Source organism: Anolis carolinensis, chromosome 1 (assembly GCF_035594765.1).
Source record: "Anolis carolinensis isolate JA03-04 chromosome 1, rAnoCar3.1.pri, whole genome shotgun sequence".
NCBI classification, from domain to species: domain Eukaryota; kingdom Metazoa; phylum Chordata; class Lepidosauria; order Squamata; family Dactyloidae; genus Anolis; species Anolis carolinensis.
This window is the reverse complement of record NC_085841.1, coordinates 241064525-241084334: the sequence shown is the minus strand read 5'-3', so window position 1 is coordinate 241084334 and position 19810 is coordinate 241064525. Positions and strand designations below refer to the sequence as shown.

At 43.0% G+C, this 19810-nt stretch overlaps 1 protein-coding gene across 1 annotated transcript; it reads left to right on the top strand.

The window, feature by feature from the left end:
- The first annotated feature begins 312 nt into the window (after positions 1-312).
- On the top strand, positions 313-14170 carry LOC100567438 (motor neuron and pancreas homeobox protein 1). The gene is made up of 3 exons (XM_003214932.3): positions 313-765; positions 11863-12023; positions 13607-14170. Exons 1-3 carry the CDS (start codon positions 444-446, stop codon positions 13919-13921), a joined length of 798 nt encoding a protein of 265 aa, XP_003214980.1. The 5' UTR covers positions 313-443; the 3' UTR covers positions 13922-14170.
- The last annotated feature ends 5640 nt before the right edge of the window (positions 14171-19810 follow it).

The following is a 19810-nucleotide window of genomic DNA, read 5'->3' as shown; positions in this document are numbered from 1 at the left end:
TATTATCCAACATATTCGCTTATCCAACATTCTGCCGGCCCGTTTATGTTGGATAAGTGAGATTCTACTGTAGTTCGACACTGCCCAAGGGTTATCCAGAGAAATCCTGAGATGCAATTATGGGACAAACGGGGAAAGGTTGGTTAAAAATAAAAGAGTTGTACATCTTAATGCAGGGACGGGGAACTTGTGGCTTTTCAGGTTTTGTTGGACTGCATCTCCTATCATCCCTGGAGGGAGGGTCGAAGTTGGCCCGTGTCAAGTGTGGACGCACTGCAACCTCCCTCCAGCCTTGAGCAGCGAGCGAGTGCGCGTCACTCCCGACGGGGCGGAGATGGAGAAGGAGTAACAAAGCCGGGGAGGAGACTGATGAGAGCCGTGTCGGGCGTCAAAGGAGTGGAGGAGAAACCCCGCTTCGAGAAAGAAGGAAGGCAGGGGCTGAGATGCCGAAGGCCATGGAGAAGTCCCAGAACTTCCGCATCGACGCCCTGCTAGCCGAAGAGCCCCGCGCCTCCTCGCAGAGCCCTCCCGCCGCCTTCGTGCCCAAGCCCGGCTTGCTGAGCCTGTCCCCGCCGGGCCTCTACGCGCCCGCGCTCTTCCCGCTGCCCGCCTTGACGGGGCAGGCCCACCCGGCCCTCGCCTTCGCCGCCTTCCCGCACCTCCCTCCACCTCCCGTTGCCGAGCCCTTCAAGCTGGGCGCCTCCTTCCCGCTGGAGCAGTGGGTCCGAGCCGGGATCCTGGCCCCACGCTTTCCCGACTTCCACGGTGAGTCACGCCCCAGCACTGCAGGAAAGTCGCTCCGCTGGCTGCATGATATGCTCAGTGTAGAGCAGAGTTTCTCAAACTCTGCTCCTCCAGGTGTTTTGGATTTTAGCTCCCACAATTCCTAACAGCTGGGATTTCGGAGAACACCTGGAAGAGCACAGTTTATGAGACATTGATCTATAGTGCAGGCGTGGGCAAACTTGGGCCCTCTGGGTGTTTTGGACTTCAACTCCCACAATTCCTAACAGCCGGTAGGGCCCAAGTTTGCCCATGCCTTCTATAGTGAGTTTACAGAATCATTCTCTCCTGATCTTTCGCCTGTATCTATGGCAGGCAGGCCTGTAAGGGGGGGGGGAGGTTTAGGGGTTCACCCCCCCCCCGAAAATTTTCAGGTTATAAAAAAACACCTGGTTTACTCATGAATTTTAACCGGTCAGCCAAATCCTCATGCTAAGTCTATGAGACGCAAAACATTAAGAGTCCCTCCAGGCACTATCTCAAGCAGATATTGACAGGTTTGTAGGGGGGGGGGGTGCTAGGGGTTTAACCCCCCCCCCTCAAATTTTCAAAACCCCTCCCGAATGTTTTTTCTGGCTACGGCCCTGATGGCAGGCATCCTCAGAAGTAATGAGGTATGTTAGAAACTAATCAGGTGGGGTTTATATATCTGTGGAAAACCCAGGATGGGAGAAAGAACTCCTGTTTGAGGCAGGTATTAATGTTTCAATTGACCACTTTGATTAGCACTGAATAGTCTTTCAGCTTCAAGGTCTGGCTGGGGGAATTCTTTGTTGGGAGGTGTTACCTGGCCCTGACTAATTCATGTCTGGGATTCTCCTATTTTCTGAGTGTTGTTCTTTATTAATGTCCTGATTTTATAAGTTTTTTTTAATACTGGTAACCATATTTTGTTTATTTTCATAGAGAAGCCAATTAAATCCACATGCATGTGGACAATTTTAACAGAAAGGAGGAAACCATGAAAATGAACAAAATCTGACTACCAATATTAAAAAAAAACGGTTGTTCTTTTTTTACTGTCCTGATTTTAAATATTAAAAAACTCTAAAATCAGGACAGTAAGAAAAGAACAACACTCTGAAAAAAGAGAAATTCCAGACAGGAAACAATCAGGGCCAGCTAATACCTACCAACAAAGGATTCCCCCAGGCACGAGTCAGCCAAGCTTTGAAGCTGCAAGGCTTCTCCGTGCTAATCAAGGTGATTAATTGCAGCATTCGCGCTTGCTTCCAACAGACAAGAGTCCTTTTCTCACCCTGGACCTTCCACAGATATATAAACTCCATTTGCCTACTTTCCAATATACCTCACAACCTCTGAAGATGCCTGCCATAGATGTGGGCGAAACGTCAAGGGCGAATGCTTCTGGAACATGGCCATACAGCCCGGAAAATTCACAACAACCTAGTCATTCTGGCCACGAAAGCCTTCGACAACACAGCGATGAAATTACTCAGGAATTTTATATTATCTCTTTATACTATCTCTGCCCATACCTGGTCTACACTGACCATGTAATATAACCCAAAAGGCATTGTCTGGCAATGTAGAGGGAATTTTTAAATTTTTTTTGACATAGTGTAATTGACGAATCGGACCCAAATCTTTCCAAATTGGGAGTCTCACCACGACGACAGGGAAGTGAATTTAAAGATCCCTGGCGTGTTAGTTTGTAATATCGGTATGCAAATCCATTCCCTTGAAGGGTACTTTCCATGAAGTTTGAATGCAGTTTGACACCGCTTGAATGTCCTGGATCAGTGCTACAACACCATGATGGTTGCTGTGAGTTTTCCGGGCTGTGTGGCCATGTTCCAGAAGCATTCTCTCCTCGCGTTTCGCCCACAGCTATGGCAGGCATCCCCAGAGGTTGTGAGCCTGTTGGAAACTAGGCAAGTAGGGTTTAGATATTTGTGGAATGTCCAGGGTGGGAGAAGGAACTCTTGTCTGTTGGAGGCAAGTGTTAATCACCTTGATTAGCATTAATGACCCTGCCAGCTTCAAGATCTGGCTGCTTACTGCCTGGGGGAATCCTTTGTTGGGAGGTGTCAGCTGGCCCTGATTATTTCTTGTCTGGAATTTCCCTGTTTTCTGAGTGGTGTTTTTTTTATTTACTGTCCTGATTTTAGAGGGTTTTTTTAATACTGGTAGCCAGATTTTGTTCATTTTCATAGTTTCCTTCTTTCTGTTGAAATTGTCCCCGTGCTTGTGGATTTCAGTGGCTTCTCTGTGCAGTCTGATATGGTGGTTGTGAGAGTAGCCCAGCATTTCTGTGTTCTCATATAATATTCTGTGTCCAGGTTGGTTCATCAAGTGTTCTGCTATGCCTGAGTTCTGTGGTAGATTTAGTCTGATGTGCTTTCACGTTTTTTGACTCGTGTTTGGGCAATGCTGTGTTTGGTGGTCCCTACATTGACTTGTCCACAGCTGCATGGTATACGGTAGACTCCTGCAGAGGTGAGAGGATCCCTCTTGTCCTTGGCTGAGCGTAGCATTGGCTGGATTTCTTTAGTGGGTCTGTAGATAGTTTGTAGGTGGTGTTTATACATCAGCTTCCCTATGCGGTCAGTGGTTCCCTTGATGTATGGCAAGAATGTAGTCTGACACCACTTGAGCTGCCCTGGCTCAATGCTAAAAAACCATGAGGGTTGCTATCTGGTGAAGAGGAGGAAGACCTTGTAAACTGCAACTCCTGCGATTCCACAGCATCCAGCTATTCAAGTGGTGTCAAACTGCCTTAATTTCACAGTGTACACGCACCCCCCCCCCCCCGCTCCTCCGGTTTCCCTGTCGGCCTTTTCCCACATCAATCACCCTGCGGGGCCCGGGGAAGTTGTAAAAGGGTTTGTACTTTAATCTGCCCAAGGCCTCGGGGCCCTTCTGCCGAGGGAGGGCCCGGTTAATGGCTCACCAAGATATTCAGCCGGGAGCGAGGCAGGAAGGGAGGCTGGCCTCGGTTTACTTATATAGGGAAGCTAGCGGCTGAACCCCACAGACGTGCCTTGGGCGTCGTGGGGTGAGAGCGCGACCCGATCCACGGCAGGATGGTCGGAATTGTTATGTAGATGCAGCCCAGGAATAGGAACTCCCTGGCGCAGTGGGTTAAACCCCATGTGCCGGCAGGACTGCTGACCTGAAGGTTGGGTTGCTGACCTGAAAGTTGCCGGTTCGAAGCCAACCCGGGAGACTGCGGATGAGCTCCCACATAAAACATCCGGGAGTCACGTCTGTACGGCCAATTCTCTCACACCAGAAGCGACTTGCAGTTTCTCAAGTCGCTCCTGATACCCACACTCACTCCCACACAAAAGAAACTCCCAGGAATGCATTTATGAGTGAAACAAGCAATGCCAATATTGGGGCTGCTGTATGTCTTTCGGGCTGTGTGGCCATGTTCCCGAAGTATTGTCTCCTGACGCTTCGCCCACATCTATGGCGGGCATCCTCAGAGGTTGCCAATATTGATACTTCATTCACTCCATATCTACACTGAGCATTTTTATTTAGCGCCTTTGCAAATCAGTATTAAAGAAAGTGGTTTCGCCGTGCAGATATGATTACACAGGAAATCCTGAGGCCCAGATTGTACAAACCACAGAGTCCTGCTACGAATTAAGGGCTTTCTTTCACACAGGCTGGATCTTCACTGCCAAATAATGCAGTTTGGAGTTGCATTATATAGTAAGAGTAGACCCATATAATGCAGTTGGAACTGCGTTGAACTGCATTATATGGTCTACGCTGGCCATATAAAGCAGTTGTAAAGTGCAATATATGCCAGTATCCTCAGTTACCTAGCTGCTGCAGTTTGAAGGTAGTTTCTAAATCAGTTAAATGGCTAATATAGATGTGACTTTAGTAAAAGAGCTTTGAATCCTTTTATTCCGATTGTGTGTTTTTCGCACCGGTCTTGGGGTTTTAGGTCTTACATTTCTGCATCAAGGAAGGCTGAAATCTTCCGAAATAACAGAGTATATTCTAGGCTACTATGAGTTTTCCCGGGCTGTATGGACATGTTCCAGAAGCATTCTTTCCTGACGTTTCTCCCACATCTATGGCAGACATCCTCAGAGGTTGTGAGGTCTGGTGGAAACTAGACAAGGGAAGTTTATATATCTGTGGAAAGTCCAGGATGGGAGAAAGAAAGAACTCTTGTTTGATTGAGGCAATTGTGAACGTTGCAACTGGCTAGCTTAATTAGCATTGAATGGCCGTGTAGCTTCAAAGCCTGGCTGCTTCCTGCCTGGGGGAGTCCTTTGTTGGGAGAAGTTTTGCTGGTCCTGATTGTTTCCTGTCTGGAATTCCACTGTTTTCTGAGTATTGTTCTTTATTTAATGTCCTGATTTTAGAGTTTTTAAAATACTGGTAGCCAGAGTTTGCTCATTTTCATGGTTTCCTCCTTTCTGTTGAAGTTGTCCATATGCTTATGGATTTCGGTGGCTTCTCTGTGTAGTCTGACATGGTGGTTGTGAGAGTGGTCCAGCATTTCTGTCTTCTCAAATACTATGCTGTGTCCAGGTTGGTTCAAGTGCTCTTCTGTGGCTGACTTCTCTGGTGGAGTTAGTCTGCAGTGCTTTTCATGTTCCTTGATTCGTGTTTCGGAGATGCTGTGTTTGGTATATTCTGATTTAGTATATTCTGATTGAAGCTGGAATATTACACCCAGCTTTAAAAAATCCTATTGAGTACAACGGGGTTTCATTCGGAACAAACCGGTTGAATTTTCTTTGCAACATTCTGGTTCCAGCATGTCTGACGCGAGAACTCAGCAAAGCCTCCTAATTTGCAACATTGCAAGGGACCATGTGTAAAACGACATTTTTGTCACCAAGTTTGCGTCCTAGAAATAATGAAGATTTCATTTTATTTGAAACGAAAACATCATTGTTTCTGCCGGTGTAACCAGCCGATAGGTATCAAACCATAAACCTATACAATTACTGTACTTAGCACTGAGCGGAGTAATAAACTCCTTGACAGCTTCATTGAGTTAATGCCATGGTCGTTGCTGCCTCAGTCGAGGTTTGGTGAGCGTTGAGTAAATGAGGCAACTTTTGTTTCAGGTTCCTGATGTGTGGGAATAGAGGGCAGTTCCCGTCACCAGGCCTTCAGATCCTGTCTATTTGAAGATAAATCCCAGCTTTAAGAATTCATCTCCCCCTTTGGAGACCAAATCTCCTTTCCTCTCATTGTAAATTCTTTATCGGTCCTAGAAGTAACCTGTATACCCCAATATATCTCGATCAAAAACTGAGATTTGTATCACGAAAAGGGTGTCCCCCCCCCCCATCCGACCAATTTTTATTTCACAATGTTATCTGTCGGGTTGCTGTGAGTTTTCCGGGCTGTATGGACATGTTGCAGAAACATTCTCTCCTGTCGTTTCTCCCACGTCTGTGGCAGGCATCTTCAGAGGTTGTGAGGTCTCAGGGTTATTGTGTGTTTTCCCGCCAGTATGGCCATGTTCCAGAAGTATTCTCTCCTGAGGTTTCGCCCATATCTATGGCAGGCATCCTCCGAGGTTGTGAGGTCTGTTGGAAACTAAGCAAGGGGGGTTTATATATCTGTGGAAGGTCCAGGATGGGAGAAGGAACTCTCGTCAAGTGTGAATGTTGCAATTAATCACCTTGATTAGTCTGACATGGTGGTTGCTAGTGGCCCAGCATTTGATGGACCACTTAGTATAGATGTGGGTGAAATGTCAGGGGAAAATGCTTCTGGAACATGGCCATACAGCCCGGAAAACTCACAGCAATCCAGTGATTCCACCCCCCTATCTCCCAGAAGGACTCGTGAGGGCTTACAGAAGCACATACAAGTGCCATAGCGCATACAAATTGTGTAAACTTATGTCATATATTAAACAATGGCAACATCAGTTAAGATAAAAACAACACATTACAGTTGTTAAGTCCAGTTTAAAAATTAATAAAACACAGTACAAATTGCCACAAAAACAAATAACACAGGATGCAGCTTTTGATATCAGGGTTTGGTCCACTGAAACCAACCGCCAATATCTAGTCAAGTGTAAATGCACTCAGTTTATTTATTTATATGGATTGATTGTTGGTTTTATTTTTATGTACCCTTTCTCCCAACATTTATTTTATTTCTATGTATTGAATTCATATCCCTCTTTCTTCCAGGATGGGGTTCAAGCGGTAGTATGGGTCCCAATGTAGTTCACGACCTGAATGAAAAAAGAAACATACAGTTTAAAAAAGGGATAAAACAAAAGTGGAAAAAACCGGGTTGGGTACAATAACGACAATGGGTTGCTGTGAGTTTTTCGGGCTGTATGGCCATGTGCCATGCTTCAGAAGCATTCTCTCTTGAGGTTTCGCCCACATCTATGGCAGGCATCCTCAGAGGTTGTGAGGTCTTTTGGAAACTAGGAAAGTGGAGTTTATATATCTGTGGAATGTCCAGGGTGGGAGAAAGAACTCTTGTCTGCTTGAGGCAAGTGTGAATGTTGCCATTGGCCACCTTCCAACAAAGGATTCTCCCAGGAAGGAAGCAGCCAGGCTTTGAAGTGGCAAGGCCATTCCGTGCTAATCAAAGTAGCCAATTGCAACATTCACACTTGCCTCAATCAAACAAGAGTTCTTTCTTTCTCCTACCTTGGACATTTCCTCACCTGCCTAGTTTCCAACAGACCTCACAACCTCTGAGGATGCCTGTCATAGATGTGGGCGAAACATCCAAAATGGGAGCACTGGCCATGGAAATCCAGTGGTGACCTTGCGCAAGTCATGCTCTCTTGGCCTCCCAGGAAGACAATGACAAACTTCATCTGAATACATTTATCAAGAAAATCCCATGAAAGCATAGCTAGAAGTCCAAGTCAACTTGAAGGCACACAGAGGCAAGGATGGCTTCTTTTTACAGCAATTTATATTGATAAAGAGAAAGATTTGGAGGTTTTAATAGGTAATACTCTGGTTCAATTGTTAGTCTCAGATGGATTAAAAATATTGAGCAATAGTTGAAATCTCAATGGTTTCAATGGGTCTGCTCTGGTAGAGAACAACAGTTGAATTTAATCCCAGTGATCTTGATACCAGAAACTTGATACCAGAGACTGAGTCCCCTAGGAGAGATAGGGTGGAATACAAATAAAGTGCGGTTGTTGTTGTTGTTGTTGTTGATCATGGAATCATAGAAATTGAAAACTGAAAAGAGCTACAGAACTCTTCCATATCACTGTATAGTTTTGTGTTCACCGATTTTTCTTTATCTCAGCAATATAATTTGTTGTTACTATTTTTCAACAACTGCCAGCTAGAAATCATTGCTCATTTGCTGCAAATCACCCAGAAAGGTTTAAATCCAATCTGCCAATAGATTTGCATTTACCTTACATGTGAACTTTGTTGTAAAAGTTCACAACCCAGCTGATTTATATGGCATTATGTTGGCACACCCATGGCTATGTTTTCTAATTATTATGGCAAGGTGTGTACACTTCTCCATGACGACTGACAAAACCTACAGGCATTCAACAAGCAGGGGTGCCATTTATTCAGATACTCAAACAACTCTCTTGCCTGTATGGCCATTAAATACTCAGGTTTATAGTAACAGTGCTTTAAAACCCATTTAAAGGGTTTAAGGGTGCATCTACAGTATATAATTAATGCAGTTTGACACAATTTCAACTGCCATGGCTCAATGTTATAAAACTCTGGGAGCTGTAGTTTAGTGAGGCACCAGTACCCTTTGGCAAAGAAGGCAAAAGGCCTTGTCAAACTACAGCTCTCAGCCTTCCATAGCATGGAGTTAGGGCAGTTTGTTGTGTCAAACTGCATTAATTCTACACTGTAGATGCACCTTCAGTTAATTGAAAGGGAAAAACTGAATGAACAAACATATAAACTTCAAAATCAAATTATTATTGTCTCCTGCAATTAAGCTGATGAAGATCAGACGAGAAGTACCAGTTCATTTTCTTCCAAAGTGGAGTCCCTATAATATAGAACATTTTATCTTCCATGTCTTACACATAGAAAGTCTTATGACTAGCTAGCACTTGCTGAGGAACTGATGGACTCATGCATTGCTGACTTGCTCTATCACTTGCCTATGAATGGAGAGTTGGATTAATGCATGGCAAGAAGAAGTAGGTAGAAGTATGCCATAGTGCGTGAAAAACCTCAAGAGATTTGGGATTATAACACCCACAATCCCACACCATTGCCTATGCTATCTGAGGCTTCTAGAACTGACATTGAAAGCATCTGCACTGGCAAGGTACAAGGAAAATACAAGGTATTTCACAGTACTTAATAAATGACAATATATCTTATTTAGGATTTGAAATATTTTACATTAGACATACAGCAGCAGCAGGTTAAACCACTGAGCTGTTGAACTTGTTGACTGAAAGGTCTGCTGTTCGAATCTGGGGAGTGGGTGAGCTCCTGCTGTTAGCCCCAGCTTCTCCCAAGCTAGCATGCAAATGTGAGTAGATCAATAGGTACCGGCCCAGCAGAAGGTAATGACACTTCATGTAGTCATGCTGGCCACATGACCTTGGATGTGTTTACGGACAACGCTGGTTCCTTGGCCTAGAAATGAAGATGAGCACCACCCTCCAGAGTCAGACACTACAAGACTTAATGTCAGGGGAAAGCCTTTATCTTTACCTAATATTTAGTACTGATCTGTTGTTGACCTCATGCTTTGGTAATTCATATCTGTGATGTAACTGTCCAAGGTTACGCACTTGATGACTAAGAATTAAAACAATGACTAGATGACAAGAATTCAGCCCCTTTGTTGATTGCTTCTGAGTGTATTATTTTGCTGCCACAACAAGGCTGAATAGCTGGATGAATTTAGACTAGCCCCTGCAAATGAAGACTTCATATTTGGCATCTTGTTTTATGAAATGTGTGACAGTTACACTGAAATGAAACTTACGGTGATTGATCAATTACATATATGGGTTGCTGTGAGTTTTCCAGGGTGAATGGCTATGTTCCAGAAGCATTCTCTCCTGATGTTTCACCCACATCTATGGCAGCCATCCTCAGAGAAACATCAGGAAAGAATGCTTCTGGAACATGGCTATACAACCCAGAAAACTCACAGCAACCCAATTATTCTGGCCATGAAAGCCTTTGACAAAAAGATTACATATATGTCCTCCAGCCTTTCCATCTTTCAGCTTAAGTGGCACAGGTGGCTCATAGACTGTTTAACCCAGTGGATCTCAACCTGTGGGTTCCCAGATGTTTTGGCCTTCAACTCCCAGAAATCCTAACAGCTGGTAAACTGGCTGGGATTTCTGGGAGTTGTAGGCCAAAACACCCCGGGACTCACAGGTTGAGAACCACTGATATAGATAGATAGGGAGAGAGAAATGCCCAAGGTTACCCTATGCATTTATGGCTCATTGGGAACTTGATTTTGGATCTTTCAAATCCTGATCCAACATTTTACTCATTACGCCATGTCATTGGTCGGTTCTCTAGGCCCACATGTGTTGTTTAGAATGTGTGATGTGATCAATGTAGATTACATGTTTGTCATGAACTCCCATAATGTTATTTTTTATTTGTTTGTGGTATTCTGTATCTACCTGTCCCTGCCTACTTTCACCACTAAATGTCTGTTCTCTATTTAGTCAAGGGCAATAAAAGTTAATCCTGGAGGCATCCCATAAAGTTGAGGATAATTGGGGAATCAAGGAGCACCCTCCCTGCCCCACCCGTCTCCCTCAAAGCTTCTTTTGTTCCCTCTCTCCCTGAGTTGGCAGTTGCTCTGATAAAGGCTCATTAGAGAGATAGGAGCACCTAAGCCCCTCTGAAGGAGGGCTGCCTTTTATCATGGCATGAGACAGCTGGAGGTAATTAAATACACCTTAGGCTAATAAAGGAGGTTTAATTTCACCAACGGAATTGATTGTGATGGTTAAAATGAGCACTGATAACATATCAAGCAAGCTAATATCAACTGGGCAATAAAATCATTACCTGGAGGGAAGGCAACAGGCTCAGTGTGTCTAGCTTATGTTTCTTTGCAATTTCCTTGGCTTCATGTACATAATCAAATACCACAATGCTAGTAAGGGAATATGATCACAGATCGGGGTGGTACATACGCAGCACCTAAGTGTTATTGGACTTTAACGCCCAGCCTCCTTTGCCATGGGCTAGGCTGGCAGGAGTGGGAGTCCAGCAAAACTGGGGGTGGGCAGAAGATTCACAGCCCTGATCCTTTTTGCTGGCTGGATGGATATTTCCTGAGAAATGAATGAGAGCAGTAGCCATTTGTGCCAAACCAAAATACTCTCAAAGTGCCAGATCCCATCTCATTTTGGAAACTAAGCAAGGTCAGTCCTAGATAGTAAATAGACTGGAGTTTGCCAAGAAATACCAGATACTGTAGGCTATATATCAGTGGAAGGCCATGCAAACTGTCTTTGAATGATTCTTACTTAAAATTAACACTGTGCAAATCATGGGGTCAGCACCAATTGACAGATGATTTGAAGACATCTGTCATTCAAACTTTCATTCTACAAAATGCATTACTCTCTCAAGCATTTTGTATGTGTGTTTGTGTATGCCTTCAAATTAACCTATTGACATTGTGACCTCTTGGATTTCATGGGAATTTCTTAGGCCTCTTCCACATAGCTGAATAAAAATCCCATATTATCTGCTTTGAACTGGAATACATGGCAGTGTGGACTCAGTTAACCCAGTTCAAAGCAGATATTGTGGGATTTTCTGCCTTGATATTCTGGGTTATATGATTATTTCAGTTCAAAGCAGATAATGTAGGATTTTATTCAACTGTGTAGAAGGGGCCTCAGTCTAAATTTACTTGATTGATTCAGAGCTAATTTGCACCCTAAATGTATGTACTTTGGGTACATCTACATGTTAGAATTAGTGCAGTTTGATAGCCTTTGTCTCTGATGGAAAATGGAGATTTTAACAAAATTGTTCACATGCATTCTGTCTTAGACAAATGCTCCAGTACAAATAGGTACATATTATGCAGCCAGCGAAATGTAGTTTCATCCTTCTGAGCCATTTATGTGACTCTTGCTTTCCCTTTCAGCTGGCCCACAGTCTGGCCTGATGGGCAAATGCCGTCGCCCTCGGACTGCCTTCACCAGCCAGCAACTTCTGGAGCTGGAGAACCAGTTCAAGATCAACAAGTACTTATCACGGCCCAAACGCTTTGAGGTGGCCACATCACTGATGCTTACCGAGACACAGGTACAGTCCAATTGGAGACATTGAGAATGAACTTCAGAAATCTCAATAGAATGATCTTAAGCTGCTATGGCTTTTAATCAGCCATTCATGTAACTACAGTAGAGTCTAACTTATCTAACACTCGCTTATCCAACATTCTGGATTATCCAACGCATTTTTGAAATCAATGTTTTCAATATATCGTGATATTTTGGTGTAAAATTCATAAATACAGTAATTACTACATAGCATTACTGCGTATTGAACTACTTTTTCTGTCCAATTTGTTGTATAACATGATGTTTTGGTGCTTTATTTGTAAAATCATAACATAATTTGATGTTTAATAGGCTTTTCCTTAATCCCTCCTTATTATCCAACATATTCGCTTATCCAACATTCTGCCAGCCCATTTATGTTGGATAAGTGAGACTCTACTGTATTTAAATAAACTGAAGACCTGTACCTGTCAGTATTCCCTGATGAAAATGACAAGTGTTCTTGCAGAGAACTGTTATGGGCTAAAGTGAGAACATAGTTTCTCTGCCATGCTTTTTGTTAATAATGGGGGAAAGGTTTGGTCCGGGTGGGAACAATAGGTATGCAGTTATAAAAAGCATTCAAGATGTAAGAAAATCTAAGGTAGATCCTCTGGGGCCTCTTCCACACAGCTGTATAAAATTCACATTGAACTGGATTATATGGCAGTGTGGACTCAGGGCCCTTCCACACAGCCATATAATCCAGAATATCAAGGCAAAATAACCCACAATATCTGCTTTGAACTTGGTTATCTGAGTCCACACTGCTATATATCCCAGTTCAAAGCAGATAGTGGGATTTTATTCAGCTGTGTGGAAGAGGCCTCTGATAACCCAGATATTGTGGATTATCTGCCTTGATATTCTGGGTTATATGGCAGTGTGGGAGAACCCTAAAGCTCACTGGCTGTTTAGGATTCCCCAGCAGAAGGCGAAGGGATTATGGAAGATGTGGCCCATAAAGCAGTCTTTCCTGGCACTGATTTGACTGGCAAGGAGGCGGGTCCTTTTTCCTTACTGTAACTGAAACCTTTCAATTCAAACAGTGGTGTGATGAGAACCAAACACATGCAGAAGTGTAGATGTGATTCTTTTGTTTGATAAACAGTAACAAACTTATGTGCAAAGTTCTGGTTCTCGGCCTTCTGTTCTTGAATGGAACATGATGGGTCATTTTGCACAAATAAGGCAAAGTTAATAACATGCCCTGGAAGGAAGTTGATGCTTCAGATGTTTAGGACTTCAGCTCCTAGAATTTTTAAGCATTGACTATGCTGGCTGAGCTTTCTAGGAGCTGAAATCCAAGAACTGTGGAAGACCGAAGTTCGAGAGTCACTGATCTAGGGATATGACAGATGCAGGCCCCATCTACACTGCCATATAATCCAGATTATTGAAGCAGATAACCCACATTATCTGCTTTGAACTGGATTATATGATGCTACACTGCCATATAATCCGGCGATTACTTGGTTTTTATATGGCAGTGTTTATATGGCAGGGGCATCAGTGTCATAATAAGAAAGAGTTCCTGTCAACCATCTGTTGGTCCATCTCTCACAGGTGAAGATCTGGTTTCAGAACCGCAGAATGAAGTGGAAGCGGAGTCGGAAGGCCAAGGAGCAGGTGATGGGAGCCGAGGCTGAGAAACAGAGAGGAGTCAGCAAGGGCTCAGAGAAACTGCTGCCTGGAGAAGTGCAAGGGCAGGAAAATGAAGAAGAGGACATTGATGAGGAATGTAGAAGGCAAAGGGCCAGCACACGCTTCCTGCACCACAACACCGAGACTTTCAGCTACAGCCCTGATCCCTCAGGGTCAGAAGAGGAAGAAGAAGAAATGCAGAGCAGCACCCACAGGGAGAGGAGCCAGCTGTTATGAGGAGACCTCAGAAGCAGAGCAGCAAGAGTATCTGGAAATCAGCCTCAACCTATCAAAACGCTGTTTGGTTTCCTTGTCCTGCTAACAGACTTTTAAAGAGACACTTCCTGGGCTGATGCCCTGCTGAAACTGTGCCAATTAATTTATGTGTGTTTGGAATATATTTATCTTGTAATTGTTAGTGTACTGAGGTGGAAACCTATCCTGGCATTCCCCTTACATTGGTATAAAGACATGTATTTCAGAATATCAGCAGACTGTGAACTGCTTGGCTGCCAATAGCCCCAAGGCATTTTTGGTCAAAGTTATTAACTGATTATTGAGGAATCAGCATTAAAAGCCATGCGACCTACAATATAATACCAGTCAGGCCTGTAGCGAGGGGGGGGGGGGTTAGGGGTTCACCCCCCCACCCGAAATTTTTCAGGTTATAAAAAAAACCTGGTTTACTCATGAATTTTAACTGGTTAACCAAATCCCCATGCTAAATCTATGAGACGCAAAACATTAAGAGTCCCTCCAGGCACTATCTCAAGCAGATATTGACAGGTTTGTAGCGGGGGTGGGGGGTGCTAGGGGTTCAACCCCCCCCCCCCTGAAATTTTCAAAACCCCTCCCAAAATTTTTTTCTGGCTACAGCCCTGATACCAGTTCTATAGGGCTGGATCTACACTGCCCTATATCCCAGGATCTAATACCAGATTATGTGCTTTGAACAGGAATATATGGGTCTACACTGCCAGATAATCTGTGATAACCAGAAAATCTGGGATCAGATCTTGGGATATAGGGCAGTGTAGATCCAGCCTAGTTCTTCAGCCATTATTGATGAAGGCCAATCTCTGTTAATGCCAGTTGATATGAACCAACTACTCTTCTGGGTAGTATCTTTTTAAAAAGCAGGGAAAATAACCCAGATAGAATCATAGGTAGTGGAAAGACATTCCAGAACCAGGCATGTTCACAGACTGGCTATAGAATGGCTATGATACATCCTCCAGTGTCTGAAAGAGGGTTATAAATACTTCCAAACTGCAAGGTGACAACAGTAATCTGGGTGACAGGCATTATAAAATCATGGTTATGGGCAGCTGTAATAGGAGTGGATTAAACTATATGGACTCAGTTGTCTGGATGATGCTGTTAGGAAGATTTCCCTGATGAACCAAACAGCAGTGTTGTGCACACATCCTAGAGAGCAAGCTACCACAGCTGGATTTACTACTATACTATTTCTTTTAAATCCCACCTTTTTCTTCATGGCTTACAAAAATTAAAACAAATATGGTTAAGTGAGTTTCACATCATATAAAAATTAAAACTCAATAGAATTAAAAGCAATGAAAAGGATGCCAACTGAAAACAAAAACAACAAATATAAGCAGCACAACACATGATGAAAACTCCTTTACCACAGAGCCTTCAAATGGAAAAGATTGTCACCTACTGAGGTAAGGATTATTCTATTCTCTCTAGGGCCCCTTCTACACTGCTATATAATCCACATTATCCAATTTGAACTGTATGAATCTACACTGCCATATAATTTAGTTCAAAACAGATAATCTGGATTTTATTTGGCAGTGTAGAAGAGGCCTTGGAAGGGAATTCCTAGCCCTGGGAGCAGCCACTGAGGCTGGCTCTACACTGCATATAATCCAGATTTTCTGTTTTGAACTGGATTATACATGGTAAATTACTCTGCCATATAATCCAATTCAAAGCAGGCAGTATGGATTTTATATGGCAGTGTAGATGGGGCCTGAGAAGGCCCTGTCCCATGGTCCTAACAGTTGTATCAGTGACAATGATAGAACAGTGTTAAGAATTCCTGAGCGGTTAGACTAAAAAATAACCCTCTCTCGGGGTGATTCCACTTAAAATATAGCAGGGTGCTAGAAGCACATTTCACAACCAGCAGAAACTTACATGTGGTGAGCTGGGATAAGCTTTTGTTCCTTAGGGTGGCAACGGATTGTAGAGTCACAATTATAGGTTCAAAATATTTATTGTGGTAAAAATAAATCTATTTTAGATAGAAAAGGTTCTTGGTGCTAACTAGCTCACTAAGCTATCTTCTAAGGAAGGTAAAAATTAAAGAAAATATCCATGCAGCTACATCATGCCTGGTGAATAGCAAGATCCATCCCCACAGGAGGAGACAAAAGGAAGAAGGGAGAGAAAGAATGGAGGCTAACCACATGGCCAAAGCCTAGGAGCAATCAAAATACCAATAGAGAGGAAGTTACTTTGGACCTCAAAGAGATCACATTGCTACAACTTTAAATGGGGGAGGCGATAGTGGTCAAGCAAGAAGAGAAGAGACAGAAAGCCTCTTCTAGGAAGACATGCATAGCAATAGAGAAAGGAGTCCCTTATTCTAATACTGTTTTCTAGACTAGCTACTCATTGGGGACTGGAGACTTGTGGAGTACAGGATGATACCCAACACAGAGAAAAAAGCCTCCTAGAAGACCTCAAAATATAGGCAGATTCTTATGGGAAAATACGGTCCTAAAGATAGCCTGGCTTTATCAATTGCAAGAAGCATTTTGAGTTGTGCCCAGAAACAGATCAGCAGCCAACAATGGAACTGCTCCATCCAGGAAATTGTGTGCTCCTTGTAGCTAGCCCATTGACAATCTGTCTACAGCTCTCTGGACCAGCTGATGTTTCCAAACAAAGGCAGCCTCACACAAAGCATGTTGAAGTAACCTAAACATGATGCTGTAATCATACATCAGATCAGGCTGCACAAAAGGAAGAAGCCAGCATTGTTTAACAAACTGCTTCTTCTTTCTCAGGTGTGGCTTACAGAAACTTGGTTGTCAATATCAACTTGATAAAAAGTAAATTCCAGGCTGATTTCACATTTTATATGGTAAGAGGTGTGCCGTGATACCCATGGGGCGAACTTGGGTAGTTCCATTCTCTCATCAAAAAGGAAGGCAGACAAACCTTTGAATCAGGCTGGATCTACACTGTCATAATTAAAACACATGTACAGTGGAGTCTCACTTATCCAACATAAACAGGCCGGTAGAATGTTGGATAAGCGAATATGTTGGATAATAAGGAAGGATTAAGGAAAAGCCTATTAAATATCAAATTAGGTTATGATTTTACAAATTAAGCACCAAAACATCATGTTTAACAACAAATTTGACAGAAAAAGTAGTTCAATATGCAGTAATGCTACCTAGTAATTACTGTATTTGCGAATTTAGCACAATGTATTGAAAACATTGACTACAAAAACATTGACTACTAAAGGCTGACTGCATTGGATAATCCAGAACGTTGGATAAGTGAATGTTGGATAAGCGAGACTCTACTGTAGTTTGACTCTAAGGTCCTGAGTATAGACAGTTGTGCCTCAAAGAATTCCGAAGGTGAACACTGCATTTCTCAAAAGGGCTGCAAAAAATTCAGCATATAGAAAGAGAAGGTCTTCAATGCTATAAGACCTCAACTAAGATGGAGACCTAACATTGAAATATTGCACAGTACAAATGCCTGGTGAGTGTATTGAGTGGGGGAGAGGGGGAACTGCTTCAATGGGGCTGGATTGATACTGCCGTATATCCCAGGATTTGACCCCAGATTATCTTCTTATCCCAGATTATATGAGTCTATACTGCCAGATAATCTGGGATTAGATCCTGGGCTACAGGGCAGTATAGATCTAGCTTGAGACAGAACTTGATTCAGTGAACTCTTCCAGCTCCAGTTCTCTTCTTCCATAACCCAGTTTGTGTCCTCCTAACAACATTATGATTATGTTATCTTTTCATTTGAAGGAGCAAATGATGTTGAACTATGTAGTAGAATAAGGACATGAAAAAAAAAAGGGGGGGGTGAACCTTCTTTATGAGTGTCTTCAGTTTCATGCCTAAAACCGCATGCCATGAATTTATTACACACTTGTTAGGCCACTTGCTCCAAGTAGCAACAAACAAGCTCTGAAGAACAAGAGTGACACACAGAGACTGCAGAGAGCAATTGCAGCTCAATGTGTATTAAAGTGGTGTGTTAGACAGAGGTATGGGCTCAAATAATGGCTGTTGTTGTGTTCCTTCAAGTCATTTCTGACTTTATGGCAATCCAAAGATGACCCTGTCATTGGCGATATTTGTTCAGAGGTGGTTTGCAATTTTCTTCCTCTGAGGCTGAGCGAATGTGACTTACCCAGGGTTAACCAGAGGATCTCTATGGATGAGTGGGGATTCAAACCATGTTCTCCAACACTCAAGCCATTGCATCACACTGGCTTTATATTAAAATGACAGCTCTGCAATTTCATCTTTATTTTCTGGCTTTTTTCAAAACCTTAGAAAATATTTATTAAAATAAAGTGTCCCTGAAATCTTAGATGGTTTAACATAGCTCAGTGTTGTTAAACCATTACTTCAAAGTTCTAAGAGAGTAAATTGTCTTAATGAAACTCTGTATTGGGTATGTTGTATAACATGATGTTTTGGTGCTTATTTTGTAAAACCATAATCTAATTTGATATATATATATATATATATATTTCATGTCAGGAGCAACCGGAGTTGCTTCTGGCGTGAGAGAATTGGCCGTCTGCAAGGACGTTGCCCAGGGCACGCCCGGATGTTTTTGATGTTTTACCATCCCTGTGGGAGGCTTCTCTCATGTCCCCGCATGGAGCTGGAGCTGATAGAGGGAGCTCATCTGCGCTCTCCCCGGGTGGGATTCGAACCTGGCAGCCTTCAGGTCAGCAACCCAACCTTCAAGTCACAAGGCTTTTATCCCCTAGGCCACAGGAGACTCCAGATTTGATGTTTAATAGGCTTTTCCTTAATCCCTCCTTATTATCCAACTCTGAAGATTAGGGTTTGAATTCCCGCTTGGCCATCAAAATCCATTGGCTGACTTTAGGCAAGTCTCTCGGCCTTAGAGGGAGGCCAAGGCAAACCCAGCTCTGAACAAATCTCACCAAGAAAGGCACATAACAGTAACAGTGATGAAAGGCAGAAGGATAACAGGGAGGGAACTTACATAACTTTCTTTTGAAAGCCTTTCTATAAATTGGGACTGACCAGCAAGAAGGCTTTCTTTGGTTTCTGCAACAGGCATATCTCTGCAGATGTGATAGAGAGAATTCCTCTCTTATAGAGCCCAAGGACCGGGTTGACTCACATGGGAAAACACAGTAATTTAGATTGCCCGGACCTAAGTAATATATGATATTCACAATTTTTGGTTCTCTTCCAAAGATAGAATCATAGAATTGGAAGAGACTGGAAGAGGCATCCAGTTCCACCCCATGCTGCCATGCAGGAAAACACAATCAAAGCAGATGGTCATCCAGCCTCTGCTTAAAAACCTTCAGAGGAGACTCCACCATGCTCTGAGGCAGCATATTCCACTGTTGAACAGTTCTTACTATCAGTAAGTTCTTACTAATGTTTAGGTGGAATCTTTTTTCCTGTAATTTGAATACGTTGCTCAATGTCCTAGTCTCCTGAGCAGCAGTAAACAACCTTGCAGTTGAGATTCTCTGAAGCCATGTGTTTTATATCCTTTATTTATCGTCATTAGGTAGACAGAAAGAATCGGGGCCATAGTTCCTTGGCATTCTTAATGTGGCTAGGCCCTGTTCTTACAAAATTGGCACAATCAACTGCCCTCTTTAGCATAAACCAATTCTCTAGCTTTGTGTTTATACATGGCAGGTAGCAAATAACTGGGCTCTCAGGAACCCCATACCGCACTTTGATGAAAATCCCAGGGCTTATCATATCCTTGGGTTAGAAAAAAATGTCCTGCCATCAAAGTCCCAGGATATAAAAAGTTTCAACTTAAGTAGAAGCATATGGGAAAAGTGGCATGTGGCAGAGAAAAAGATGCAAGAAGTGAGTACAT

Bases quoted from the DNA above. Each gene is read 5' to 3' on its own strand.
- LOC100567438 (XM_003214932.3), top strand. From the start codon at position 444: ATGCCGAAGGCCATGGAGAAGTCCCAGAACTTCCGCATCGACGCCCTG. The intron at 766-11,862 runs GTGAGTCACGCC...TTTCCCTTTCAG, and splicing joins ACGCTTTCCCGACTTCCACG to CTGGCCCACAGTCTGGCCTG. The intron at 12,024-13,606 runs GTACAGTCCAAT...CATCTCTCACAG, and splicing joins TGATGCTTACCGAGACACAG to GTGAAGATCTGGTTTCAGAA.